The sequence below is a fragment of the Melanotaenia boesemani genome, chromosome 12, assembly GCF_017639745.1.
Source record: "Melanotaenia boesemani isolate fMelBoe1 chromosome 12, fMelBoe1.pri, whole genome shotgun sequence".
In the NCBI taxonomy this organism is placed as follows: Eukaryota; Metazoa; Chordata; class Actinopteri; order Atheriniformes; family Melanotaeniidae; genus Melanotaenia; species Melanotaenia boesemani.
The window spans coordinates 636,644-661,286 of NC_055693.1; the positions used below are offsets into that span (position 1 = coordinate 636,644).

The 24,643-nt window shown below is 46.2% G+C and overlaps 1 protein-coding gene across 1 annotated transcript in view; it reads left to right on the forward strand.

The window, feature by feature from the left end:
• LOC121650515 (titin-like) overlaps positions 1 to 24,643 on the forward strand; it is a 202,438-nt gene that overhangs the window by 150,576 nt on the left and 27,219 nt on the right. Inside the window, 21 exon segments of the mRNA XM_042002069.1 lie at positions 19 to 294; positions 383 to 682; positions 795 to 1,097; positions 1,185 to 1,484; positions 1,586 to 1,873; positions 1,978 to 2,280; positions 2,456 to 2,758; positions 2,842 to 3,147; positions 3,325 to 3,612; positions 3,730 to 4,020; positions 4,114 to 4,401; positions 4,502 to 4,784; positions 4,884 to 5,191; positions 5,267 to 5,371; positions 5,498 to 5,695; positions 5,784 to 6,080; positions 6,178 to 6,765; positions 6,856 to 7,158; positions 7,301 to 20,491; positions 20,549 to 23,805; positions 23,869 to 24,607. Coding sequence (XP_041858003.1) covers positions 19 to 294; positions 383 to 682; positions 795 to 1,097; positions 1,185 to 1,484; positions 1,586 to 1,873; positions 1,978 to 2,280; positions 2,456 to 2,758; positions 2,842 to 3,147; positions 3,325 to 3,612; positions 3,730 to 4,020; positions 4,114 to 4,401; positions 4,502 to 4,784; positions 4,884 to 5,191; positions 5,267 to 5,371; positions 5,498 to 5,695; positions 5,784 to 6,080; positions 6,178 to 6,765; positions 6,856 to 7,158; positions 7,301 to 20,491; positions 20,549 to 23,805; positions 23,869 to 24,607 — 22,515 coding nt within the window.

The following is a 24,643-nucleotide window of genomic DNA, read 5'->3' on the forward strand; positions in this document are numbered from 1 at the left end:
TCATGCCCTGACCCACAGTGGAGCCAAAGATTGTTATGCCTGAGACAGCGGGCGCTAGAGCTGGAGCCAAGCTCCGAGTTGAAGCGCTAGTTTCAGGGAAACCCGCCCCAACCTGTAAGTGGATGCGTGGTGAGGATGCAGTGGTCCCATCCAGCCGTCTGGCTGTGCACCAGTCGGGCAACTTGTGTGTCCTGATCATCAAGGATGTGTCAAGGACTGACAGTGGAGAGTACAGCCTTGTAGCCGAGAACAGCTCTGCAAAGGTGTCACAAAGCTTAAAGATTGTCATCAGAGGTGTGTTTCATTCTGGATTAAATGAAAAAGTTTGGTTCTCTACTATATAGAACGAACAGGATTCAGCTTACCTTTCTATGTATTTCAGACATCCCTGGTCCTCCTGAAGGTCCTGTGGAGATCAGTGACATTGACTCTGATGCTTGCTCCCTGTCCTGGAATAAACCCCTGGAGGATGGGGGCAGCAACATCACCAACTATGTGGTTGAGAAATGTGATGTGAGCAGGGGTGACTGGGTGACAGCCGTCTCTTCATGCTCAAAGACCAGCTGCAGGTTGGGAAAGCTTATTCCTAGGAAGGAGTATGTGTTCCGTATCAGGGCTGAGAACCGCTTCGGTGTGTCAGACCCCGTTCAGTCTGACAGGATGGTTGCCAAGTTCCCGTTCGGTAAGTGTAGGTCACCTTGTGTTCGCCTCGGCTTGCCACAAATGTGAGTTCATGTTCATGCAAATTTGTGCCTTTTGCAGCATATTGTATTTAATTTGTATTTTGTCAATAGATGTTCCCAGTGAGCCTCTCAACTGTCGCATCAACAAGACCAACAAGGACTGCATGTTTGTTGCTTGGGATAAGCCAGAGAGCGATGGCGGCAGCCCCGTCACCGGGTACTACATAGAGCGAAAGGAGAGGAACAGTCTTCTGTGGGTGAAGGCCAACGACACTGTCGTCCGCACTACTGAGTACCCATGTGCTGGCCTCATTGAGGGCCTGGAATATACATTCAGAGTGTCTGCCATCAACCGCGCTGGTCAGGGCAAACCAAGCAAGAAGACCGACTTTGTGACAGCCAGATCCCCTGTTGGTACGTTTTACACCAGCAGCTGCGACCTTGTTGTGTTGTACTGAAAAGTTTTGCTTATGGTGACCCTCTTGTCTCTTTGTACCACAGACACTCCAGGTAAACCTGAGATCCTGGATGTAACCAAAAACTCTGTCACCCTGGTTTGGGCACGACCAAAGAACGATGGTGGAAGCAAGATCATAGGCTACTACGTGGAGGCCATGCGGGTGCCTGGAGACACTTGGACACGCTGCAACACCAGCAGTCAAAATGTCCCAAGGGAGGAGTATACAGTGATTGGCCTGGAGAGTGACCTTCAGTACCAGTTCAGAGTCATTGCCAAAACTGCTGTCAACATGAGCAAGCCCTCAGAGCCCACAGACCCAGTCCTGGTCTGTGCTGAGAATGGTGAGAGGTTTTCACACTCTGTTAGCCAATCTGAAAAACCAGGGAGTGTCCTGGATTAGTCTGTACAGGGTCATTTTGAATTTCATCTTCTTTAAACACAGTACCTCCAAGACTGGAGCTTAATGCCAGGATGCAGAAGGGTTTCAAGGTCAAGGCTGGAAGCACAGTCCTCCTGGAAGCTGAGGTGTTCGGTAAGCCCATGCCCAAAGTCACATGGAAGAGAGGTGATGACAACCTGAAGTCAAGTGAGGGCCAGGTCATCAGCCATCAGAGGCATCACTTCCAGCTGGAGATGGCCGCTGTCACCAAAGAGCACACAGGGATCTACACGGTGTTGGCTGAGAATGCCAGCGGCTCCAAGACTGCAGAGATTGAGGTTAACGTCCTAGGTGAGCACTTCCACTTTTGGTTGGGATAGTTACTGAAACTCCACCAAGTTTGGATTCATGCTGAATTCTACATGAGCATGAACACCGGCTTTGTTTCTCCTTAGATGTGCCTGGCCCTCCTGCCGGTGCCAAATATGTTGAGGTGTTTGCTACCAGTATCAAGCTGTCCTGGGAGCCTCCTCTGAAAGATGGTGGCGCCGCCATCAACAACTACATCATAGACAAGCGTGAAACCAGCAGAGCTAACTGGGCCCAGGTTTCAGCCAAGATCAAGGGTGACATCCTTGAGTTCAATGTGGAAAAGCTAATTGAGGGTCATGAGTACCAGTTCAGAATCCGTGCTGAGAACAACTGGGGAGTTGGAGACCCCCTCATCACCAACCCTGTCATCGCCAAGAACCCATACAGTGAGTCACCAGCAGATTCAGTGGTAGTTTGAAGCAGACGGTAAAGGACAAGCACCGGTTTACTGTGGGATTTCTTCTCCGAACATGCCTCCTGACAGAATGAGTCACTTTTTCATTAGTTTCCAACCTGAAATGCATTTTTAAACATGGATGTTTCCTCTGATGTCTATTTCAGCGGTTCCCGGCCCCTGTGAAGCTCCTGTGATCACCAATGTGACCAAAGACCATATGACTGTGAGCTGGAAGGAGCCTGCCGATGACGGAAAGTCCACCATTCTAGGCTACATGCTGGAAAAGAAAGAGGCCAAAGAGATGAACTGGACCAAGATGAACAGGAAGCCAATGACAGAACGAACGCTGGAAGTAACAGGATTGACAGAAGGAGTGGAATATGAGTTCCGAGTCATCGCAGTTAATGTGGCTGGGAACGGCAAACCCAGTGAAGCATCAGCTGGAGCCACTGCACAAAATCCCATTAGTGAGTCCAGATATCACTTTTTCTAAAAACTCTATTTTTGTTGCTGCCAGCCATCTAACCTGGATCATTGTGTTATTTTCCAGCTCCTCCTGGACCTGTTGTGAACCCCAGTGTAACTGACACCACCAACAGCACCATCAGTCTCACTTGGACTGCCCCTGCAAACAATGGTGGAAGCCCCATCATTGGCTACCTGGTGGAATGCAAGAGGACCAACACCAAGGACTGGATCCGCTGCAATGTCCCCAGGAATCTGCAGGAGACCAACTACATAATTCAGAACCTCATCGACAAGGCAGAGTACCAGTGTCGCATCACCGCTGTTAACAAAGTGGGCTTCGGCGAGGCGCTTGAAGTACCAGGCACACATGTCGCCAAGGACATCATCGGTATGAGTTCACTGAGCTGCAGTCGCTTTAACTGTCATGAATGATTTAAGCAGAACAAAGTCTCATCAACATAGCAGTTTAGATAAAACATACAAGCTTGGATTCTTCTGTGAAACTAGTCAAACCCTGGAAAAGGCAGCTGTCATTCATGCATCTGTCCTCTGCATTTTCACTCAGTCCCTCCGGAAGCAGAGCTCAGTGCCGAGCTGAAGGAAGTCTTGGAGCTGCAGGCTGGTGCTACCATGAGACTGCAGGCCACCATCAAGGGTCGTCCCACCCCCAAGGTCATCTGGGCAAAGATGAACACCAACATCAAAGATCGTCAGGGCATTGTTATCAAATCCAGCGGCACAGACACCCTGGTTCTGGTGGAAAAAGTCAACAGATACGATGCTGGCAAATACATTTTGAATCTGGAAAGCTCTGCTGGCATGAAGATGTACACCATTGTTGTTAAAGTTTTTGGTTAGTAAAATATTAGATTTTTTATTGTAACACAAACAGTAATGAATTTGTTCATCTCTGTTTCTTCGTTGTTCTTTACTCAATACAGGTTAAAGTCATATTTCTGTATTTTTTCAGACACTCCTGGACCCCCAGTAAACCTGATGGTGAAAGAGACTTCCAAGGACAGTGCTTCCCTCCTTTGGGATGCTCCTCTGATTGATGGTGGCTTCGAAGTGACCCACTACATAGTGGAGAAGCGTGACACTGAGAGAAAGGCCTGGTCCATTGTCTCAAACAACTGCAAAACTACATCATTCAAGGTTCCAGACCTGGATGCCGGACGGTCCTACTGCTTCAGAGTGTCAGCCATAAACCAGCTTGGTGCTGGAGAGTGCTGCGAGACGGCCGACTCAGTTAGAGCTACAGGTGTGTTTCATAGAGATCAAAACATCTTCCTTTTGAACTCGTTTTGTATTCTCGTAAATCTAATTCACACCAATTATTTTGCCGTTTTTGCAGAGGAGCCTGGACCAGTCATGGACTTCAAGACCCTGCTGGTGACCAAGGACTCTTGCACTCTAAGCTGGAAGAAACCCCTGACTGATGGTGGCAGTCGTATTACCTGCTATGTGCTGGAGGTTCTCAATGGGGAAGATAAATACAAAGAGCTCATGAGGTCCAAGAATATGCAGTATAGTGCCAAGGACCTGGTGGAGGGCAGAGAGTACACCTACCGCGTCAAAGCTGTAAATGACTCAGGAGAGAGCTCTGCCAAAGACCTGACAGTGGTCGCTAAGGACCAGATCAGTAAGTCTACAAGTTTATGGACCTTCCATTCAAAGAAATTGTACAATAAGCATGCAATGTTTGAAGAGGAGTTGTAAAATATGTTTTCTTCCATTCAAAGTTTATCCTACCTGTGACCTAAGAGAGCTGCCCAACATGTGCTACATTGCCAAAGAGGGCAGCACCGTCCGTCTGAAGATCCCTATCATTGGCAAACCTACTCCCAAGGTCTCCTGGAAGAAGGGGGATGACGAGGACCTGACAGACACTGGCCGAGTGTGTGCAGAGTCATCCGCAGTAAACACCACCCTCTTGATCAGAGACTGCCAGCGGACTGATGCTTCTAAGTACACCATCACCTTGAGAAACAGTGCTGGCAGCAAGGAGTCGACCATCTTCATCAGGTTAGGCCGGTGTACCATGGTTTGTTAGTACCAGTCATATCTATACAGCTACATAGAAATAAAAGCCAAGGTGAAAATGTTTCCTCCATCTCATTTTAGGGTGGTGGGGAAACCTGGCATCCCAGCTGGCTCAATTAAGTTCAAAGATGTGACTGCTGATGGGGCGACACTGAAGTGGGGTGTTCCTAAGGATGACGGTGGCTCAGAGATTACCAACTACATTCTGGAAAAGAGGGACTCCATCACCAACATGTGGGTGACTGTGTCCTCCACTGTGGAGACGAATAGCATGCGGGTGACAGGCCTTCATGAGGGAACAGAGTATATATTCAGAGTCTGTGCTGAGAACAAGTATGGCATTGGAGAAGGACTCAAGTCTGACCCCATCGTAGCCAAACATCCATTCAGTAAGTACTTGTTCTGTATATACGTTAAGCTTTGGTTTAGTGCTAATCCAAACACTGTTTCTTGCTGTTCTGCAGATGTTCCAGATGCACCCGCTCCTCCTGAGATCATGAGCATGCGCCATGACTCTGCCTACTTGGTTTGGTCTGATCCCAGGAAGACTGGAGGATCTCCCATCACAGGTGGAATCTGAAACAGTTAACTTGTTATATGTGCATTTTTTCTGACAGCCAACGTTTTCATTTTAAGTGTGTGTGACATTAGCTCACTGTGGATTTTGCTTTTGCTCTCCTTGATGCAACGTTCAGGTTACCATGCCGAGTTCAAGGAGAGGAACAGCATGTTGTGGAAGAGGGCCAGTCCAGCTGCCTTGAGGATGAAGGAACACAAGGTAACTGGGCTGACCGAAGGTCTGGAGTATGAGTTCAGAGTAATGGCAATCAACTTGGCTGGCATCGGCAGGCCGAGCGCTCCCACCGATCCACAGGTGGCTTTGGATCCCATTGGTGAGTTCAAAAGGCTCAGAGTGTCCGTGGGTTTTAATGCTGAAGCTTTATGCAATAGTGTCTTCATGATTTCTACCTGTGTCAATAGATGCACCTGGTAAGCCAGATGTAATCAGCATCTCCAGAAGCAGTGTGACCCTCAAGTGGACTGAGCCTCAGTTTGATGGCGGCCACAGACTGACCGGCTACATCGTTGAGAAACGAGACCTGCCTTCAAAGATCTGGGTGAAAGCCAACAATGTGAATGTTGTGGATCCAGCCTTCACTGTTGCTGACCTGCAAGAAGGATGCAAATATGAGTTCAGGATCAGGGCAAAGAATGCTGCTGGTGCCCTCAGCCCACCCTCCGAGCAGACGGACACCATCATTTGCAGAGATGAATATGGTGAGATGAAGATGTGTACATATAATGTATATTGTGAAGATTTTTGGTTAGATAGATGCAACATGAAAAGTTAAATATGTCATATTTTCTCCAACAGCTGCACCAACCATTACTATTGATGCTCAGGTGATGGAGGGTCTGACCGTCCGAGCTGGTGACACTATTGTCATCACTGCCACGAGTATTTTAGGCAAACCTGCACCGACCTCATGCTGGTCAAAGGGAGGGAAGTACTTCAAACCCTCTGACCTTGTTCATATTGAAACCACTGCAACGTCCTCCACTCTGTCTGTAAAGTATGCAGGCAGGAAGGACTCTGGAGAGTACACCATCACTGCCAGCAACCCCTTCGGTGTAAAAGAGGAAACTGTCAAGGTCAAGGTTTTAGATGTTCCTAGTGCTCCGGGACCCATTGAATGCAGCGGCATTTCATCAGAAAAGGTGACTCTCACATGGACAGCCCCTGCCGAGGATGGAGGCTCTCCTATCAAATACTACACCCTAGAGAAGAGAGAGACAAGCCGCCTGCTCTGGACCGTGTTGGAGGAGAAGGTCATTGACTGTCACTATGTGGCCCACAAGCTCATCCAGGGCAACGAGTACTTCTTCAGAGTCTCTGCTGTTAACCAGTATGGTGCCAGTGAGCCATCACACTCTGAAGCCGCCAAGATGGTTGATAGATTTGGTGTGTATTCTGTGTTCTTGAGTGCATCAGAAACATTTTTTTTAGATTCCTGTTTATTTTTTATTTGTTTGTTTATCTATTTGTCTGTAGGTCCCCCTGGCCCACCATCTAAACCAGAGGTGGAGAAAGTTGATGGACATTGTGTAACTGTGACCTGGAGAAGACCTACTGAGGATGGAGGAAGTGACATTGTTGGTTACTGTGTTGAAAAGAAGGAAAAGAAAGGTATGCGGTGGGTACGGGCATCCAAGAAATCCATCGCTGAACTCAGCTACGAAGTTACGGGTCTCACTAAGGGAGTGGAATACGAGTTCCGAGTACTTGCTGAGAACATCGCCGGTTTTGGGGAACCAAGTGAACCATCTATGCCGGTCAAAACTATAATTGCTGCCTGTAAGTAAAAAAAAAAACAAAAAAAAAACATGCAGTCCAGCTTTATTCAACACCAATGTGATTTTGCATATAAAGATACTTCCAACAGTAGTTCAATTATTCTTTGTTTAGACACTTACCAATCTTGTCTTTTTTCTATTAGATGTCCCAGGACCTCCAGTGAATCCAAGAGTTACAGAAACAACTAAGACCACTGCTACCCTGAACTGGGGAAAGCCTCTAGATAATGGTGGACTTGAAGTCACTGGGTATGTGATTGAGCACAAAAAGGAGGGAACAGAAGAGTGGATTAAGGATACCCCATCATCTCCACTGAGGATCACAGAATTTGTCGTTCCTGGGTTGGAAACTGGTGCCAAATATCACTTCAGGATCAGTGCTGTAAATGTTAAGGGGGCAGGTGAACCTGCTGAAACTCAAGAACTGGTTGAGATTGTGGAACATGCAGCTGAACCTGATTTGGAGCTGGATATTGAGCTGAGAAGAACCCTTGTTGTTAGAGCTGGCTGCTCCATTCGGCTCTTTGTGCCAATCAAGGGTCGGCCATCACCTACAGCTACTTGGACCAAAGAGGGTGGCGCTATTCCACGTGCAGTCATTGACAGCACAGAGTCATTCACAATGCTGCTCATTCCTGAGAGTTCAAGGATTGATGCTGGAAAATATGAGCTTACCCTTGAAAACTCAGCTGGAAAGAAGACTGCTGACATCAATGTGAGAGTTCTGGATTCACCTGGACCTCCACTCAACCTAAAACCCATTAAAATTGATAAGGAAAGTATTACACTTCAGTGGGAGATGCCCCTCATTGACGGAGGAGCCAAGATCACAAACTATATCATTGAGAAGAGGGAATCAACACGCAAGGCATTTGCTACTGCTATTACAAAATGTCCCACTACTTCAGTCAGAATTGGTGAGCTGGGTGAAGGTTGCGAGTACTACTTCAGAGTATCTGCTGAGAATGAATATGGAATTGGAGAAGCAGTGGAAACAGCTGATCCAGTTCGTGCATCCCAGGCACCAACTCCTCCGGAGAGCATTGTTCCCACTGATATTACAAAGAACTCTGTAAGCCTGGGATGGACCAAACCCAAGCATGATGGTGGAAGCAGAATTACAGGATATGTCCTGGAGGCTCAGAAGAAGGGAACTGACCAGTGGGCCCATGTTACAACAGTCAAGAACATGGACTTCACAGTGAAGAACCTCAATGAGAGTGAGGAGTACATTTTCCGAGTCATGGCTGTCAACCATTCTGGTAGAAGTCTTCCACGTGAGAGTAAACCTATCATTGTCAGGGATTCTACTTCTCTCCCCGAGTTCGACCTGCGTGGTGTTTGTCAGAAGACTATTATTGCCAAGGCAGGAGATGACATCAAGGTTGAAATTCCAGTTATGGGACGTCCTAGACCGACAGTCTCTTGGCAGAAAGATGGAGCTGCCCTGAAGCTCACTCAGAGAATCAACATAGAAACTACTGCTGCTACGGTTATTCTCAGTATCAATGAATGCGTAAGAGGTGACAGCGGTGTGTATACCATGACAGGAAAGAACATTGTTGGATCTGTGACAGACAACATCATCATCAAGATACATGACATACCTGGGCCACCCAAAGGTCCAGTTAAGATAGTGGAAATATCTCGTACCTACTGCGTCTTTTCATGGGAAACTCCTGAGAATGATGGGGGCGTTCCCATTAACAACTACATAGTTGAGATTAGAGACACCACCACCCAAACATGGACCGAGCTGTCTTCTACTGTCATACGCACAATGTTTAAAGCAATTCGGCTAACTACCGGATCAGAGTACCAATTCAGAATAAAGGCTAAAAATAGATATGGTGTTGGACCTCCCATCACCTCAGAGGCAGTAGTGGCTGCATATCCATTCAAAGCACCTGGACCACCTGGTACTCCCAGTGTTGTTGCCTTTACCAAGGACTCAATAACAATTGGCTGGAATGAGCCTGTGAATGATGGTGGAAACGAAGTAATTGGTTATCATGTTGAGAGGAAAGAAAGGAGCAGCATTGTGTGGCATAGTATCAGCAAGGGTATTGTGAAAGGAAATATCTTTAAGTCCACAGGACTTGAAGATGGAGTTGCATATGAGTTCCGCGTCATTGCTGAAAACATGGCTGGAATCGGCAAACCCAGCAAGGCTTCGGAAGCAATACTTGCCTTGGACCCTGTAGACCCACCAGGTCAGCCTGTGCCAATATTTGTTAACAAGAATGTCATCACCATCCAGTGGACAAAACCTGAGTATGATGGTGGTTTTAAAATTACTGGCTACACAGTGGAGAAGCGAGAGCTGCCTGCTGGTCGCTGGTTAAGAGCTAACTTCACAAACATCATAGAAACAACATTCACTGTCAGTGGACTGACTCAGGACACCTCCTATGAGTTCCGTGTCATAGCCAGAAACTCAGCAGGAGCAGTGAGCATGCCCTCTGACCCTTCAGACCCAATTACCTGCAAAGATGACATCGTTGAACCACGCATTATGGTTGATGCCATCTATAAGGATGTTGTTCTGCTGAAGGCTGGAGAGTCCTTCAAGCTTGATGCTGATATTGCTGGTCAACCAACCCCATCTATGGTTTGGACCAAGAACGGAAAAGAAATTGAGAACACACTGAAACTGGAGGTTAGGTTCACTGAACTGACAACTACTCTGACCAACAAGGACTCTATCAGATCAGATGGTGGAGAATTTGTTTTGACTGCCACAAATGTTGGTGGTTTTGCAAAGCACATCTTTAATGTTAAGGTGCTTGACAGACCTGGACCACCAGTTGGACCTCTTAAAGTGTCCGATGTAACAGCGGACAACTGTGTGCTTACTTGGGCTCCACCAGCAGATGATGGCGGTGCCAAGATTGAAGGATACGTGATTGAGAAACGTGAATCAAGCAGACTGGTTTGGACCAATGTGGTTTCAGACCTTCAAGTTACTGAACACAAAGTGACCAAACTTCTCAAAGGAAATGAATACATCTTCAGAGTTATGGCAATGAACAAATATGGACTTGGTGAGGCTCTCGAATCAGAACCCACTATTGCAGAAAATCCGTACGTTATTCCAGATCCTCCAGAGAATCCTGAGGTAACAGCTATCACTAAAGATTCAATGGTCCTTATGTGGCAAGCACCAAAGAGTGATGGTGGAACACCTATTACCACCTACAATATTGAAAGGAAAGACAGAATAGGCCTTCGTTGGGTCAAATGCAACAAGAGGAAGGTCAAAGATCTACAGTTCAAGGCTACTGGCCTTGTTCCTGGACATGAATATGAATTCAGAATAACTGCAGTGAATGTTGCTGGAGTGAGTGCACCAAGTGCTTCAAGTCCATTCTACAAGGCCAGTGATGCGTTGTACCAACCAGGCGCTCCATGCAACCCCAGAATCTTGGACACAACCAAGTCTTCAATTACTGTTGCCTGGAACAAACCTGTATATGATGGTGGCTCTGAAATCACTGGCTACATTGTGGAGACATGCATCCCATCTGAAAAGGAGGAAGAAGAGGAATGGACCATTGTGACACCCAAAGAAGGTCTCCTTGCAACCTCTTTTACTATTATCAATCTGAAAGAGAACCAGGAGTACAAGATAAATATCTCTGCCGTCAACAGTGAAGGAATTGGAGAGGCAGCATCTGTACCTGGAAGTCCCAAGGCAGAGGACAGACTCCTCCCACCTGAGATTGATTTAGATGCAGAACTTCGTAAAGTGGTCACTCTTCGAGCTTGCTGTTCTCTCAGACTGTTTGTGCCTATCAGAGGCAGGCCAGCTCCTCAGGCTAAATGGACCAAGGATGATGGGGAGCCTGTGGATAGGGCAACCACTGACAGCACAACATCATACACATCTCTTGTAATTGAAAATGTAAACAGATTTGACAGTGGAAAATATAGTCTTACTGTTGAAAACAGCTCTGGCTCTAAGACAGTTACAGTCCAAGTCAGGGTTCTTGACACACCAAGTGCTCCACAAAATCTGAAGATTACTGCTGTCACAAATGAAGCCGTCACTCTAATTTGGGATCCACCAGTGAACAATGGTGGAGTCAAGATAAAGAACTATATTGTTGAAAAGCGTGAGTCTACAAGGAAAGCATATGCCACAGTTAATGCTAACTGCCACAATACCACCTTCATAGTTGACCAGCTCCTTGAGGGATGCAACTATTACTTCAGAGTTTTGGCTGAAAATGAATACGGCATTGGCTTGCCTATTGAGACTGGTGAATCAGTTAAAGTGTCAGAGAAACCCCAGCCACCTGGTAAAATCACTCTTAAGGATGTTACTAAAAACAGTGTCACACTGTGTTGGGAGAAGCCAGAACATGATGGTGGCAGCAGAGTGGGCTGTTATGTTGTTGAGGTCCAGCCTAAGGGTGTTGATAAGTGGACCCAGGCTATGATTGTAAAAGAAACAGAAGCTACTATCAGTGGACTAAATGCAGGTGAAGAGTACATGTTCCGTGTAGCAGCTAAAAATGAGAAGGGAACAAGTGACCCTCGTCAAATTGGTGTCCCAGTGATAGTAAAAGATCTTGTGATTGCACCTGTTGCCAAGATTTTGTTCAACACATTCAGTGTTTTGGCTGGAGAAGATCTGACAGTGGATATTCCATTTGTTGCACGTCCCAAAGCAGCTGTCTCTTGGGTTAAAGACGGTCAGCCTTTAAAGAGAACTACCAGGGTTAACTTTGGTGCCACAGAAACAATGCTGAACCTTAGCATTAAAGAAGCTACTAAAGATGATGTTGGACAGTATCTTATTACGCTCACTAACACAGCAGGAGAGACAACAGCAAATATTGGCATTGTTGTTCTTGACAAACCTGGCCAGCCTAGTGGTCCAGTTAAGGTTGAGGAGGTTACTTCTGATAGTGTAACCGTCTCCTGGAATCCACCAGAGTATGATGGTGGTTGCACCATCAAAAACTACATTGTGGAAAAGAGAGACACATCTACCACTAACTGGATGGTGGTATCTGCCAACCTAGCAAGAACCAAAATTAAGGCTGGCAGACTGAAGACAGGTTCCGAGTATCAGTTTAGAATCACAGCTGAAAACAGGTATGGAAAGGGCCCAACCCTTCTATCTGAATGCATTGTGGCTCAGTACCCATACAAGCTCCCAGGACCCCCAGGAACACCATCCATTGCAGCCTGCACCAAGGACACTATGGTTGTAGCCTGGAATGAACCTGTGAATGACGGTGGAAGTACTATCCTGGGCTACCATCTTGAACGGAAAGAGAGAAACAGCATTCTATGGGTCAAACTGAACAAGTCCCTCATTACTGACCAAACCTTCAAGACTACAGGTCTGGAGCCAGGAATGGAGTATGAATTCAGAGTTTATGCAGAAAACATTGTTGGAATAGGCAAAGTGAGCAAAGTATCTGAAGGAGTAATTGCTAGAGATCCTTGTGATCCTCCTGGTACCCCAGAGGCAACAAAGATCACTAAGGACTCTGTGACCATTGTCTGGACCAAGCCTGAATATGATGGTGGTGCAAAGGTGACTGGCTACATTGTGGAGAAAAAGGAGCTTCCTGAGGGACGTTGGCTGAAGGCTAACTTCACTAATGTCATTGAGACAGAATATGTCGCAACTGGACTTGTGCAGGACAATCAGTACGAGTTCCGTGTCATTGCCAGAAATGCTGCTGGTGTTTTCAGTCTTCCCTCTTATAGTACTGGTCCTATCACTGCCAAGGATGAGATTGAACCACCACGCATCAGTATTGACCCAGAGTACACACAGACTGTTGTGGTAAATGCCGGAGACAACTTCAAAATTGATGCAGATGTCCATGGCAAACCATTGCCCTCTATCCATTGGATGAAGGGAGAGCAGGAACTGGGCAACACTATTCATAGAGAAATTAAGAATACACTCACCAAAGCTTTTATATCTGTGAAAGAAGCTAAACTCTCAGATGGAGGCCAGTACACTCTGCTGCTGAAAAATCCAGGAGGAGAAAAGGCTGTACAAGTAAATGTGGTTGTCTTGGATAAACCTGGAGAACCACAAGGACCTCTAGTTATTACAGGGATAACCAAAGACAGCTGCTGCCTTGCTTGGAAGCCACCGCTGCAAGATGGTGGTAGCAAGATCTCTCACTACATCGTTGAGAGGAGAGAGACAAGTAGACTAGTCTGGACTGTTGTTGACCCAAAAGTGGAAAATACATGTCTAAAAGTTACCAAGCTCCTGGAAAAAGATGAATACATCTTCAGAGTCCGTGCTGTCAACCGATTTGGAGTTGGTGCATCACTTGACTCTGCCCCTGTGATAATCAAGGATCCATATTTGCCACCTGGATCACCCAAGAGTCTAGATATATCATATATTAAAAAGGATTCAATGGTGCTCAGCTGGGAGGCTCCTACTGAAGATGGTGGCAGTCCTATTACTGGATACATAATTGAGAAGCATGACAAGGAAGGCGTAAGATGGACTAGATGCAATAGACAAAGAGTCACTGATTTAACATTCAAAGTTACTGGACTCCTGGAAAGCCATATTTATGAATTCAGAGTTGCTGCTGAGAATGCTATTGGTGTTGGAGAGCCCAGCTCACCAACTCTATTCTGCAAAGCTCTTGATCCAATCTTCAAGCCTGGCCCACCACACAACCCAAAAGTTACTGACACAACAAAAACATCAGTATCCTTGTCATGGGGAAAGCCTGTATGTGATGGAGGCTGTGAGATTCAGGGATATATTGTTGAGTGCTGCATTGCCACAGAACCAGCGGTGCCAGCTGAAGCCACGGATGCAGGAGGAGCTGCTGCAGATGCACCTGCTGAGGACTGGAAAATGTGCACACCACCAACAGGCATAAAAACAACTAAATTTCAAGTTGGAGCCCTGAAAGAAAACCAGACATACAAGTTTAGAGTGTGTGCGATCAACAAGGTGGGAGTTGGCGAGCATGCTGATGTGTCTGGAGGTATTGTTGCGCAAGATAGGACAGAGGAGCCAGACCTTGACATCGACCCAGAACTGAGAAAGATTATAAACATTAAAGCCGGAGCTTCACTTAGACTGTTTATCCCCATTAAAGGAAGACCCACTCCTACAATCAAGTGGGACAAAGATGAAGTTGCCCTTAAAGAGACTGCTCAGGTTGAGACAATCAGCAGTTATACGTCACTTGTAATTGATAAAATGAGCAGATATGACAGTGGAAAATACACAGTCACGGCAGAGAACTCCAGTGGAACCAAGTCAGCATTTGTTGTTGTCCGTGTACTTGACACACCCAGTGCTCCCGTTAATCTTAAAGTGAAGGAAGTTACAAACCAGTCAGTAACACTGGCATGGGAACCACCTCTGTTGGATGGTGGATCCAAGATCAAGAACTATATAATTGAAAAGAGAGAAAGCACACGTAAAACTTTTGCATCTGTTGTAACAAACTGCCATGCTCTTACATGGAAGATTGAGTCACTCCAGGAGGGGTGCAGTTACTATTTCCGAGTCCTTGCAGAGAATGCTTATGGTGTTGGCCTGCCTGCAGCAACAGCTGACCCTCTCAAGGTTTCAGAGGTGCCCCAGTCTCCAAAGAAACTGCGTGTTACAGATCAGACCAAAACAAGCATCTCCTTGGCATGGGAGAGGCCAGAATATGATGGTGGCAGCAGAGTTGTGCAGTATTTGCTTGAGGTACAGCTGAAGGGCCAGGAAAAATGGTCTGGCGTAAACACATTTAAGACAATGGAAGCTACCGTTTCCAACCTAAACCCAGGAGACGAGTACCTGTTTAGGATTACAGCAATCAATGATAAGGGAAAGAGTGACCCCAAAGTTCTTGCTGGTCCAGTGATGACCAAAGACTTGATCTTTGAGCCTGATGTTCGCCCAGCATTCAGCAGTTACAGCGTTCATGTAGGCAAAGACATGAACATTGATATTCCCATCTTTGGACGCCCTAAACCGACAATCTCATGGTCTAAAGATGGAGCTCCTTTGAAATTTACCACCAGAATCAACATTATCAATACACCAACACATACAACGCTAAGTATCAAGGAAGCAGCAGGTGATGATGGTGGCATGTATAGCATAAATGCTGCTAACTCAGCTGGAAAGAAGGAAACATCTGTCGAAATCATTGTGCTTGACAAGCCTGGCCCCCCATCTGGTCCTGTGAGATTTGATGAAATCACAACACAGAGTGTCACTTTTTCATGGGACCCACCGAAACACAATGGTGGATGCCAAATTTCAAACTACATTGTTCAAAAGAGAGATACTACCACAACTACATGGGAAAATGTGAGCATCAATTGTGCCAGAACGAGCATCAAAGTGGCAAGACTGAAGACTGGAGCTGAGTACCAGTTTAGGATCATAGCCCAAAACCGTTATGGTAAGAGTCATGGTCTGGATTCATCAGCTGTAGTTGCTCAGTACCCATACAGAGAGCCGGGACCGCCAGGCACACCTTTTATTGCTTCTCTCTCCAGGGACCACCAGGTTGTTGAGTGGCATGAGCCCGTCTCAGATGGAGGCAGTCCTGTTCTTGGCTACCATCTTGAACGTAAAGAGAGGAATAGTATTCTCTGGGTCAAGATCAACAAAACACTTATTCATGAGACTACTTTCAAGAGTTATCCCTTGGAGGAGGGTACTGAGTATGAATACAGGGTTTATGCAGAAAATATTGTTGGTATTGGCAGGAGCAGTAAGGTTTCAGAGGGTTGTGTTGCTCGTGACCCATGTGATCCTCCTGGCACACCAGAGGCAATCCATGTGACCAAAGATACTATTGTCATTCAGTGGACTAAACCAGAATATGACGGTGGCAGTAGCATCACAGGCTACACAATAGAGAAGCGTGATCTGCCAGAAGGCAGATGGGTAAGGGCAAACTTCACTAATGTAATTGAGACCCAGTTTACTGTTACTGGTCTGACTGAAAATGCACAGTATGACTTCAGAGTCATTGCTAAAAATGCTGTTGGCACAGTTAGCAAGCCATCATACAACAGTGGACCAATCACTGCAAGTGATAAGGTAGAGGCACCCAAATTCTCCATTGACCCTGCTTTTACCAAGACTGTCATCATCAATGCTGGAGAGACATTCAAGTTAGATTCGGATGTCCGTGGCAAGCCGCCGCCTACAATCCATTGGTTCAAAGATGAAAAGCTAGTTGAGAATACACTCAAACTAGAGATCAAAAACACAGAAAATCATGCTATGATTGTCATAAAGGACTCTGTGAGAATCGATGGTGGAACTTACACTCTCCTGTTGACAAATGAAGCCGGCAGTGAGACGATTCCTTTCAAGGTTGTTGTCCTGGATAGGCCTAGCCAGTGTGAAGGACCCCTCCATGTCACTGGAATAGCTGAAGATAGATGCACACTGGCATGGCGTGCCCCTCTACATGACGGAAGTAGTCCTATTACACATTACATCATTGAAAGAAGAGAGACGAGTCGATTAGCTTGGACTGTTGTTTCTAACAGCTGTGATACTACATGCTACAAAGTCACAAAATTACTGGAAGGTAATGAGTACATGTTCCGTGTCATGGCAGTTAACAGTCATGGTGTCAGCGAGCCACTGGAGTCTAATGCAGTGATTATGAGGACTCCATTTGTTCCACCTGGTTCACCTCACATTGAGGATGTGTCCAACATTGCTCATGATGGCATGACCATCACTTGGTCTGCCCCTGAGAGCGATGGAGGCAGTGAGATTACTAATTTCATAATTGAAAAGAAGGATAGAGCTGGAATTAAATGGACCAGATGCAACAGACAGAAAGTCACTGATCTCTCCTTTAGGGTTACAGGGCTTACCACTGGCCATGAATATGAGTTCAGAGTGGCTGCTGAAAACATAGTTGGAGTGGGAGAGCCAAGCCTTCCCAGTTCATATTATAGGGCCAGTGATCCCAAGTACAAACCTGGTCCCCCAGCATATGTCAATGTTATTGACTCTACAAAAACGTCTGTCACAGTTTCATGGGGTAAGCCTCTGTCTGATGGCGGCACTGCCATCCAAGGTTACATTGTTGAAGTATGCAAGGCTGAAGAGGAGGAATGGACTATGGTTACTCCCCCTACTGGCCTGCGTGTCAACAAATATGAAATTAAAAAACTGACTGAGGGTCAGGACTACAAGATTCAAGTGTGTGCTCTAAACAAACTGGGAGTTGGTGAACCAGCTGCTCTCTCTGGTACATGTAAGCCAGAGGAAAGGGTGGACCCACCACAGATCCATCTTGACTCAGAGCTGAGAAAGGGCATAACTGTGAAAGCTGGTGGGTCTGTTAGAATCTATGTTCCATTCAAAGGCAGACCAACACCCGAGATTAAATGGACAAAGGATGATGGAGCTCTAACTGAAAGAACTATGGTGGAGAAGGCTGTCAACTTCACACAGCTGACCATTGACTCATGTGATAGGAATGACTCTGGAAAATACAGCCTGAGCCTAACAAACAGCAGTGGCTCTGTTTCTGAGATTGTTTCTGTGAAAGTCCTGGATACGCCTGGGGCCCCACAGAAACTTGTGGTTCAAGATGTCAAGAAAGATTCTGTCACTCTTGTATGGGAAGCGCCACTGATTGATGGAGGGTCTAAAATCAAGAACTATGTTATTGATAAGCGTGAATCAACCAGGAAAGCATATGCAAATGTTTCCACAAAATGCACCAAGACTACATTCAAAGTTGAGAATTTAATTGAAGGTGCTATGTACTACTTCAGAGTCATGGCTGAGAATGAATATGGTGTTGGCCAGGCTATTGAAACAAAGACTGCTTCCAAAGCCTCTGAGGTACCACTGCCAGTTGGAAAGGTTTTCCTCACTGATGTTACTAAAACCACCGCCACACTGGCATGGGAGAAACCAGAGCACGACGGAGGCAGTAGGATTGGTGGCTACCTGATTGAGATGCTCCCTAAAGGCACAGACAAGTGGGGAGTTGCAACAAATACAAAGACATGTGAGGGAACTGTTACAGGCCTCACAGCAGGAGCAGAATACCAATTCCGTATTATAGCTTTCAATGAAAAGGGAAAAAGTGAGCCAAAGGCACTTGCTGCACCAGTGATAGCAAGCGACATGACCATGGAACCAAGTATTAAGATGCAATTCAACACTTACAGTGTATTAGCTGGAAAAGATCTTAAGCTGGAGTTCCCTGTGATTGGTAGGCCCAAACCTAAAGTCACTTGGATGAAGGATGACCAGTCTTTGAAGGTGACATCCAGAGTTAATGTACATAACACTCCATCAACAACTGGAATTCAAATTACTGAGGCATGCAAAGAGGACTTTGGCAAATACTCCATTACTGCAACCAGTACTGTTGGCACTGTCACTGAAGACGTAACTGTCATTATCCTTGACAAGCCTGGTCCACCAAAAGGTCCAGTCAAAGTTGTTGAAGTGAGCAACACCTTCGTCCATCTTTCCTGGGAGCCACCAGAGTACACTGGTGGATGCCAAGTAAAGAACTACATAGTGGAAAAGAGAGATACCACCACCACTACATGGCAAGCAGTTACCACACAGCTGGCTAGAACAGCTTTCAAAGTAACTAAGCTGAAGACTGGCGCAGAATACCAATTTAGAATAATAGCTGAAAACAGATATGGAAAGGGCGTGTCACTGGACTCCAAGGCCATCGTGGTACAATATCCATACAAATCACCAGGGCCTCCAGGAACACCATATGTCAAATCTGCAACTAAGGAAATGATGGTCATTGAATGGAATGAGCCAGTCAGTGATGGTGGAAGTTCAGTCATTGGTTACCATCTGGAAAGCAAGGAACGAAGCAGCATCCTGTGGAACAAACTGAACAAGACTCTTATCACTGATACCCAGTTCAAGATCTGCAATCTTGAGGAGGGTATTGGGTATGAATTCAGAGTCTATGCAGAAAATATTGTTGGCGTTGGCCGATGCAGCAAAGTATCTGAGTCTTTTGTTGCTCGCGACCCATGTGATCCTCCTGGTGCTCCTGAGGCTGTATCTATTTCAAAGAATCTAATAAAAATTCAGTGGACCAAGCCTCAGTATGATGGTGGCAGCAAAGTAAATGGATATATTGTGGAAAGGAAAGATCTCTCCTCCCCTGATGGGCGCTGGGTAAGAGCTAACTTTACCAATATAATTGAGACTGAGTATGTCATCACTGGCCTCACAGAGAATGAGCAGTATGAATTCAGAGTTATTGCAAGAAATGCCGCCGGGGTCTTCAGTGAGCCATCTGACAGCTCTGGACCGATCACTGCTACTGATGAAATTGAACCACCAAGGGCTTCAATGGATCCTAAATACAAGGATGTAATTGTTATCAATGCTGGAGAGAGTTTGCTTCTTGATGCAGACATTCATGGAAAACCAATTCCCGATGTTGTCTGGCTGAAAGAGGGCAAAGAAATGGAGAAAGCCCTGCGCATTGAAGTGAAAACCACACAGAAACGTGCAGCCATGACCATCAAGGATGTCACAAAACTTGATGGTGGCCACTACGACCTTGTTCTAAAAAATCTTGGTGGTACAAAATCCTTCCCTATTACTGTTAAAGTTCTTGATAAACCAGGTCCACCCACTGGACCCTTTAAGGTGACTGGAGTAATGGCTGACAGGTGTGTACTTGCCTGGGCTGAGCCATCTATGGATGGTGGAGCCAGTATCAGGCACTATGTTTTGGAGAAGAGAGAGACTAGTAGACTGTCCTGGACTGTAGTTGCACCAAATGTCAAGTCTCTGTACCACAAAGTGATGAATTTACTCCCAGCTAATGAGTACATTTTCAGAGTCAGGGCAGTAAACAAATATGGTATTGGTGATTATCTCGAGAGTGAACCCATCATTGCACGCAATCCTTACAAGCCACCTAGTCCTCCTGGAACTCCAGAAGCAAGTCAGATCACAAAGGACTCTATGGTTCTGTCTTGGACTGCTCCAGAAAACATGGGGGGAGCTGAAATTCAAGGTTATCATCTTGAAAAACGTGACAAGGACAGTGTAAGGTGGACAAAATGCAACAGACAAAAGTTGACTGACACCCACTTCAAGGTCATAGGCCTGATGACAGATCACTTCTATGAGTTCCGTGTCGCTGCTGAGAATGAGGCTGGTATCGGAGACCTCAGCGAGTTGTCTCTGTTCTACAGAGCATGTGATGCCACAACACCACCTGGACCTCCACACCATCCCAAGGTGACAGATTACACAAAGTCTTCTGTGTCTCTGTCCTGGGGCAAACCTGCCTTTGACGGTGGAGCCTACATCAAGGGATACATTGTGGAAATGAGGGAGTATACACCAGTGCCTGAGGTGACAGAGGAAGCAGAAGTAGCACCAGCAATAGAAGCACCTGTTGAAAAAGAATGGACCATGTGCACTCCTCCCACTGGCATTCAAGCCACTAAACTATCTATTTCAGACCTGAAGGAGGGTGGAGAGTACCAGTTCCGTGTATGTGCTATTAACTCAGAGGGAGTGGGGGAGGCTGCTAATGTCCACGGCACAGTGGTTACTTCTGACAGGGCAGAAGCACCAGAGATGGAACTGGATGCTGATCTTAGAAAGGTGGTATCAGTTCGTGCTGGTGGAACTCTGCGTCTGTTTGTCACTATCAGAGGAAGACCTGAACCTGCTGTGAAATGGGAGAAGATTGAGGGTACCCTAACAGAGCGTGCTGCAGTTGACAACACTAGTTCATACACTATGCTTGTGATTGACAATGTTAACCGCTTTGACAGTGGCAAATACTCACTAACACTTGAGAACAGCAGTGGAGCAAAATCTGCAGTTATTGCTGTAAGAATATTGGACACTCCAAGTGCCCCACAAAACTTTGCTGTGAAGGAGCTCAAGAAGGATTCAGTGACTCTTAGCTGGGATGCTCCACTCACTGATGGTGGTGCAAAAATCACCAACTACATTGTAGAGAAGAGAGAGTCTGTCAGGAAGGCTTACACTACTGTTACCAGCAACTGCACAGCCAACTCCTTCAAGATTGAAGACCTTCCCGAGGGTGGAATGTTCTATTTCAGAGTCTGTGCCGTGAACGCATATGGGCAAGGACAGACAGTTGAAACCAAAGAAATCAAAGTAGCTGAGGTACCTCTGCCCCCAAACAAGGTTACTCTCATAGATCTGACGAAGACCAGCGTGTCACTGTCCTGGGATAAACCTGCTCATGATGGTGGAAGCAAAGTGATGTGCTACAATGTAGAATTTAAGCCTAAGGGTGGGGACAAATGGGGCACAGCATGTACAGTCAAAGTGCCAGAAGCAACTATCCCCAACTTGACCCCTAATGAGGCTTATTTGTTCAGAGTTGTTGCAATCAATGAGAAGGGGAAGAGTGAACCAAAGGATCTTGGCTTGCCTGTGGTTGCAAAGGATGTTGCAATGGAACCATCGATAAATTTACTGTTTAACACATACAGTGTGAAGGCTGGAGATGACCTCACTCTGGAGGTCCCTGTAAGAGGTAGACCAAAGCCTGTTGTATCCTGGAAGAAGGATGGCCTTCCTTTGAAGCAAACCTCATCAGTGACTATCTTGAATACTGCAACCTCATCCAAAATCATCATCAAAGAGGCTAACAGAGACCATGTTGGCAAATATGAAATCACCCTGGCCAACACTGCAGGGACTGTCACTGCAGATATTGGAGTTGTTGTCCTTGACAAACCCAGTCCTCCTAAAGGAATTAAGGTGGATGCTGTGACCTCAGATAGCATTACACTGTCATGGTCCCCACCAGAATATGATGGTGGTTGCTCCATAAGCAACTACATTGTTGAGAAGAGAGACACAAACACACAGGAGTGGCAGATGGTGGCAAGTAATGTTGCCAGAACATCTTTCAAAGCTGGCCGTCTGACGCATGGAGCAGAGTACCAGTTCCGCATTTATGCAGTTAATCGTTATGGAAAGAGTACCTATCTAGATTCACCTGGAATCACTGCTCAGTATAACTTCAAACAACCTGGACCTCCTTCTACACCTATAGTGAAATTGGCCACCAAGTCTTACATGTTGGTGACTTGGAATGAGCCAGTCAATGATGGTGGCAGTTCTGTTCTAGGGTATCATTTGGAGAGGAAGGAGCGTTCTAGTATTCTCTGGACAAAAATGAACAGAGGAATGATCAAAGACACAGAATATAAAGTCAATGGCATTGAAGAGGGAATGATGTATGAATATCGTGTCTATGCTGAGAATATAGCTGGTATTGGTAAAAGCAGTAAGGCCTGTGAAGCTGTAGCAGCCAGAGATCCATGTGATCCTCCAGGCACACCTGTGGTCACTGCTGTTACAAGATCTTCTGTCTCCCTGTCTTGGGATAAGCCAGAGTATGATGGTGGAGCCAAGGTTTCTGGCTACATTATTGAACGTAGAGACCTTCCTGAAGGACGATGGACACGGTGTAACTTCACCAACGTACCTGAGACCCACTATGACGTGACTGGTCTTACAGAGAACAGCCAGTATGATTTCCGTGTCATTGCAAAGAATGCTGCTGGACTGTTCAGTATACCATCAGATAACACTGGCCCTATCACTGCCAAGGATGATGTTGATCCACCACGCATCATGATGGATGTCAAGTTTAGAGAGACCGTTTATGTGAAAGCAGGAGAAACGCTGAAGATTTATGCTGACCTTATTGGGCGTCCTGCCCCTGTCATCTCCTGGACAAAGGATGGCAAAGAGATTGAACTGAGAGCCAGGATCCAGATTCTTTCAGCAGATACAAGCACCTCTGTCATTGTAAAGGATTGCATCAGAAGAGATTCTGGACAGTACGTCTTGACTCTACAGAATATTGCTGGAACAGTCACCATGCCAATAAACTGTGTGATTCTGGACAAACCAGGGCCATCAGCAGGACCTCTTCAGGTCACTGGTCTCACAGCTGAAGAGTGCACCCTGTCATGGGGTCCTCCTCAGGAGGCCGGAGGTGCTGCAATCACACATTATGTTGTTGAGAAGCGCGAGACCAGCCGCTTGGCATGGACATTGGTTAAGGGAGACATCACGAAAACCTACTTTAAAGTCACAGGCCTGCTCAAGGGCAATGAATACATCTTCAGGGTTCTAGCTGTAAACAAGCACGGAGCTGGTGAAGCCCTGGAGAGTGATGCTGTAAAGGTCACAGATCCATATACTTTTGCCACTGCTCCAGCTAGTGTTGATGTAACTTCTATAACTGGAGATTCAATGACCCTAACATGGTGTAAGCCAGCAAGTGATGGAGGCAGTCACATAACTGGATATGTGATTGAGCGCCGTGAAAAGACAGGCATGCGCTGGGTCAGAGTGAACAGAGATGTCGTTGTTGAGTGTACTGCAGTTGTGACAAAACTTCGCAAGGACTGTGAGTATGATTTCAGAGTCCTGGCTGAAAATGCAGCTGGCCTGAGTCCTCCCAGTGAACCATCTGCAACAATCAGGGCCCTAGATCCTCTAGTGGTTCCTTCTCGCCCAACAAAACCAAAGATAATCACTTCAGTCAAGGGCAGTGTCTCCATTGTTTGGAAACCACCTACAAATGATGGTGGCGCTCCCATCTTGGGATACAGTGTAGAATACAGGGACTTCATTCACAAACCACAGGTCGAGGAAGAAGAGGAAGAATATGAAGAAGAAGAAGAAGAGATTGAAGAATCACCTGAAGAGCTTGCAAGATGGGTTGAAGCCATCCCTCTTACCAAAAGCTTGGAATTCACCATCACTGGACTAAAGGCAGATGCAGAATATGAATTTTGTGTGAAGGCAATAAATAAAGTTGGCAGCAGTGCACGCAGCCCCTATTCAGATCCAGCTGCTGCAATGGACAGAACTGCAGAGCCCTCATTTGATGTGGACATTGATATGCGTAAGGTGCTCGTTGTTAAGAGTGGAACAGCGTTTACACTGAAAGTACCATTCAAAGGAAAACCTGTGCCAACCGTTGAATGGGCCAGAGAGGGTGTTGATCTAAAAGTAAGGGGAACGGTTGAATCATCAGAATCCAGCACCTCACTGACACTCGAGAAATCAACTAGAAATGACTCAGGAGAGTACAGTGTCACAATTGAATCACCACTGGGCAAAGCAACTTTGGCGATGGCAGTGAAAGTGCTAGACTCCCCTGGACCTCCAGTTAATGTTAAAGTTTCAGCAGTGACCAGGGATTCTGCAACCCTTACATGGGAGGCCCCAGAGAATGACGGTAGTGATGCAGTAAAGGCCTACCACGTTGAGAAACGTGAGGCCAGTAAGAAGGCCTGGGTATCTGTGACCAGCAACTGCCATGCTCTGACTTACAAAGTGGAGGATTTACAGGAGGGAGCCATGTATTTCTTCAGGGTTATCGCAGAAAATGAGTACGGCGTGGGTGTACCTCAGGAGGCCAAGGCGGGAACAAAGATTACAGGTAACGTATGAACTGAGTGATTGCTGACTAGCTGAT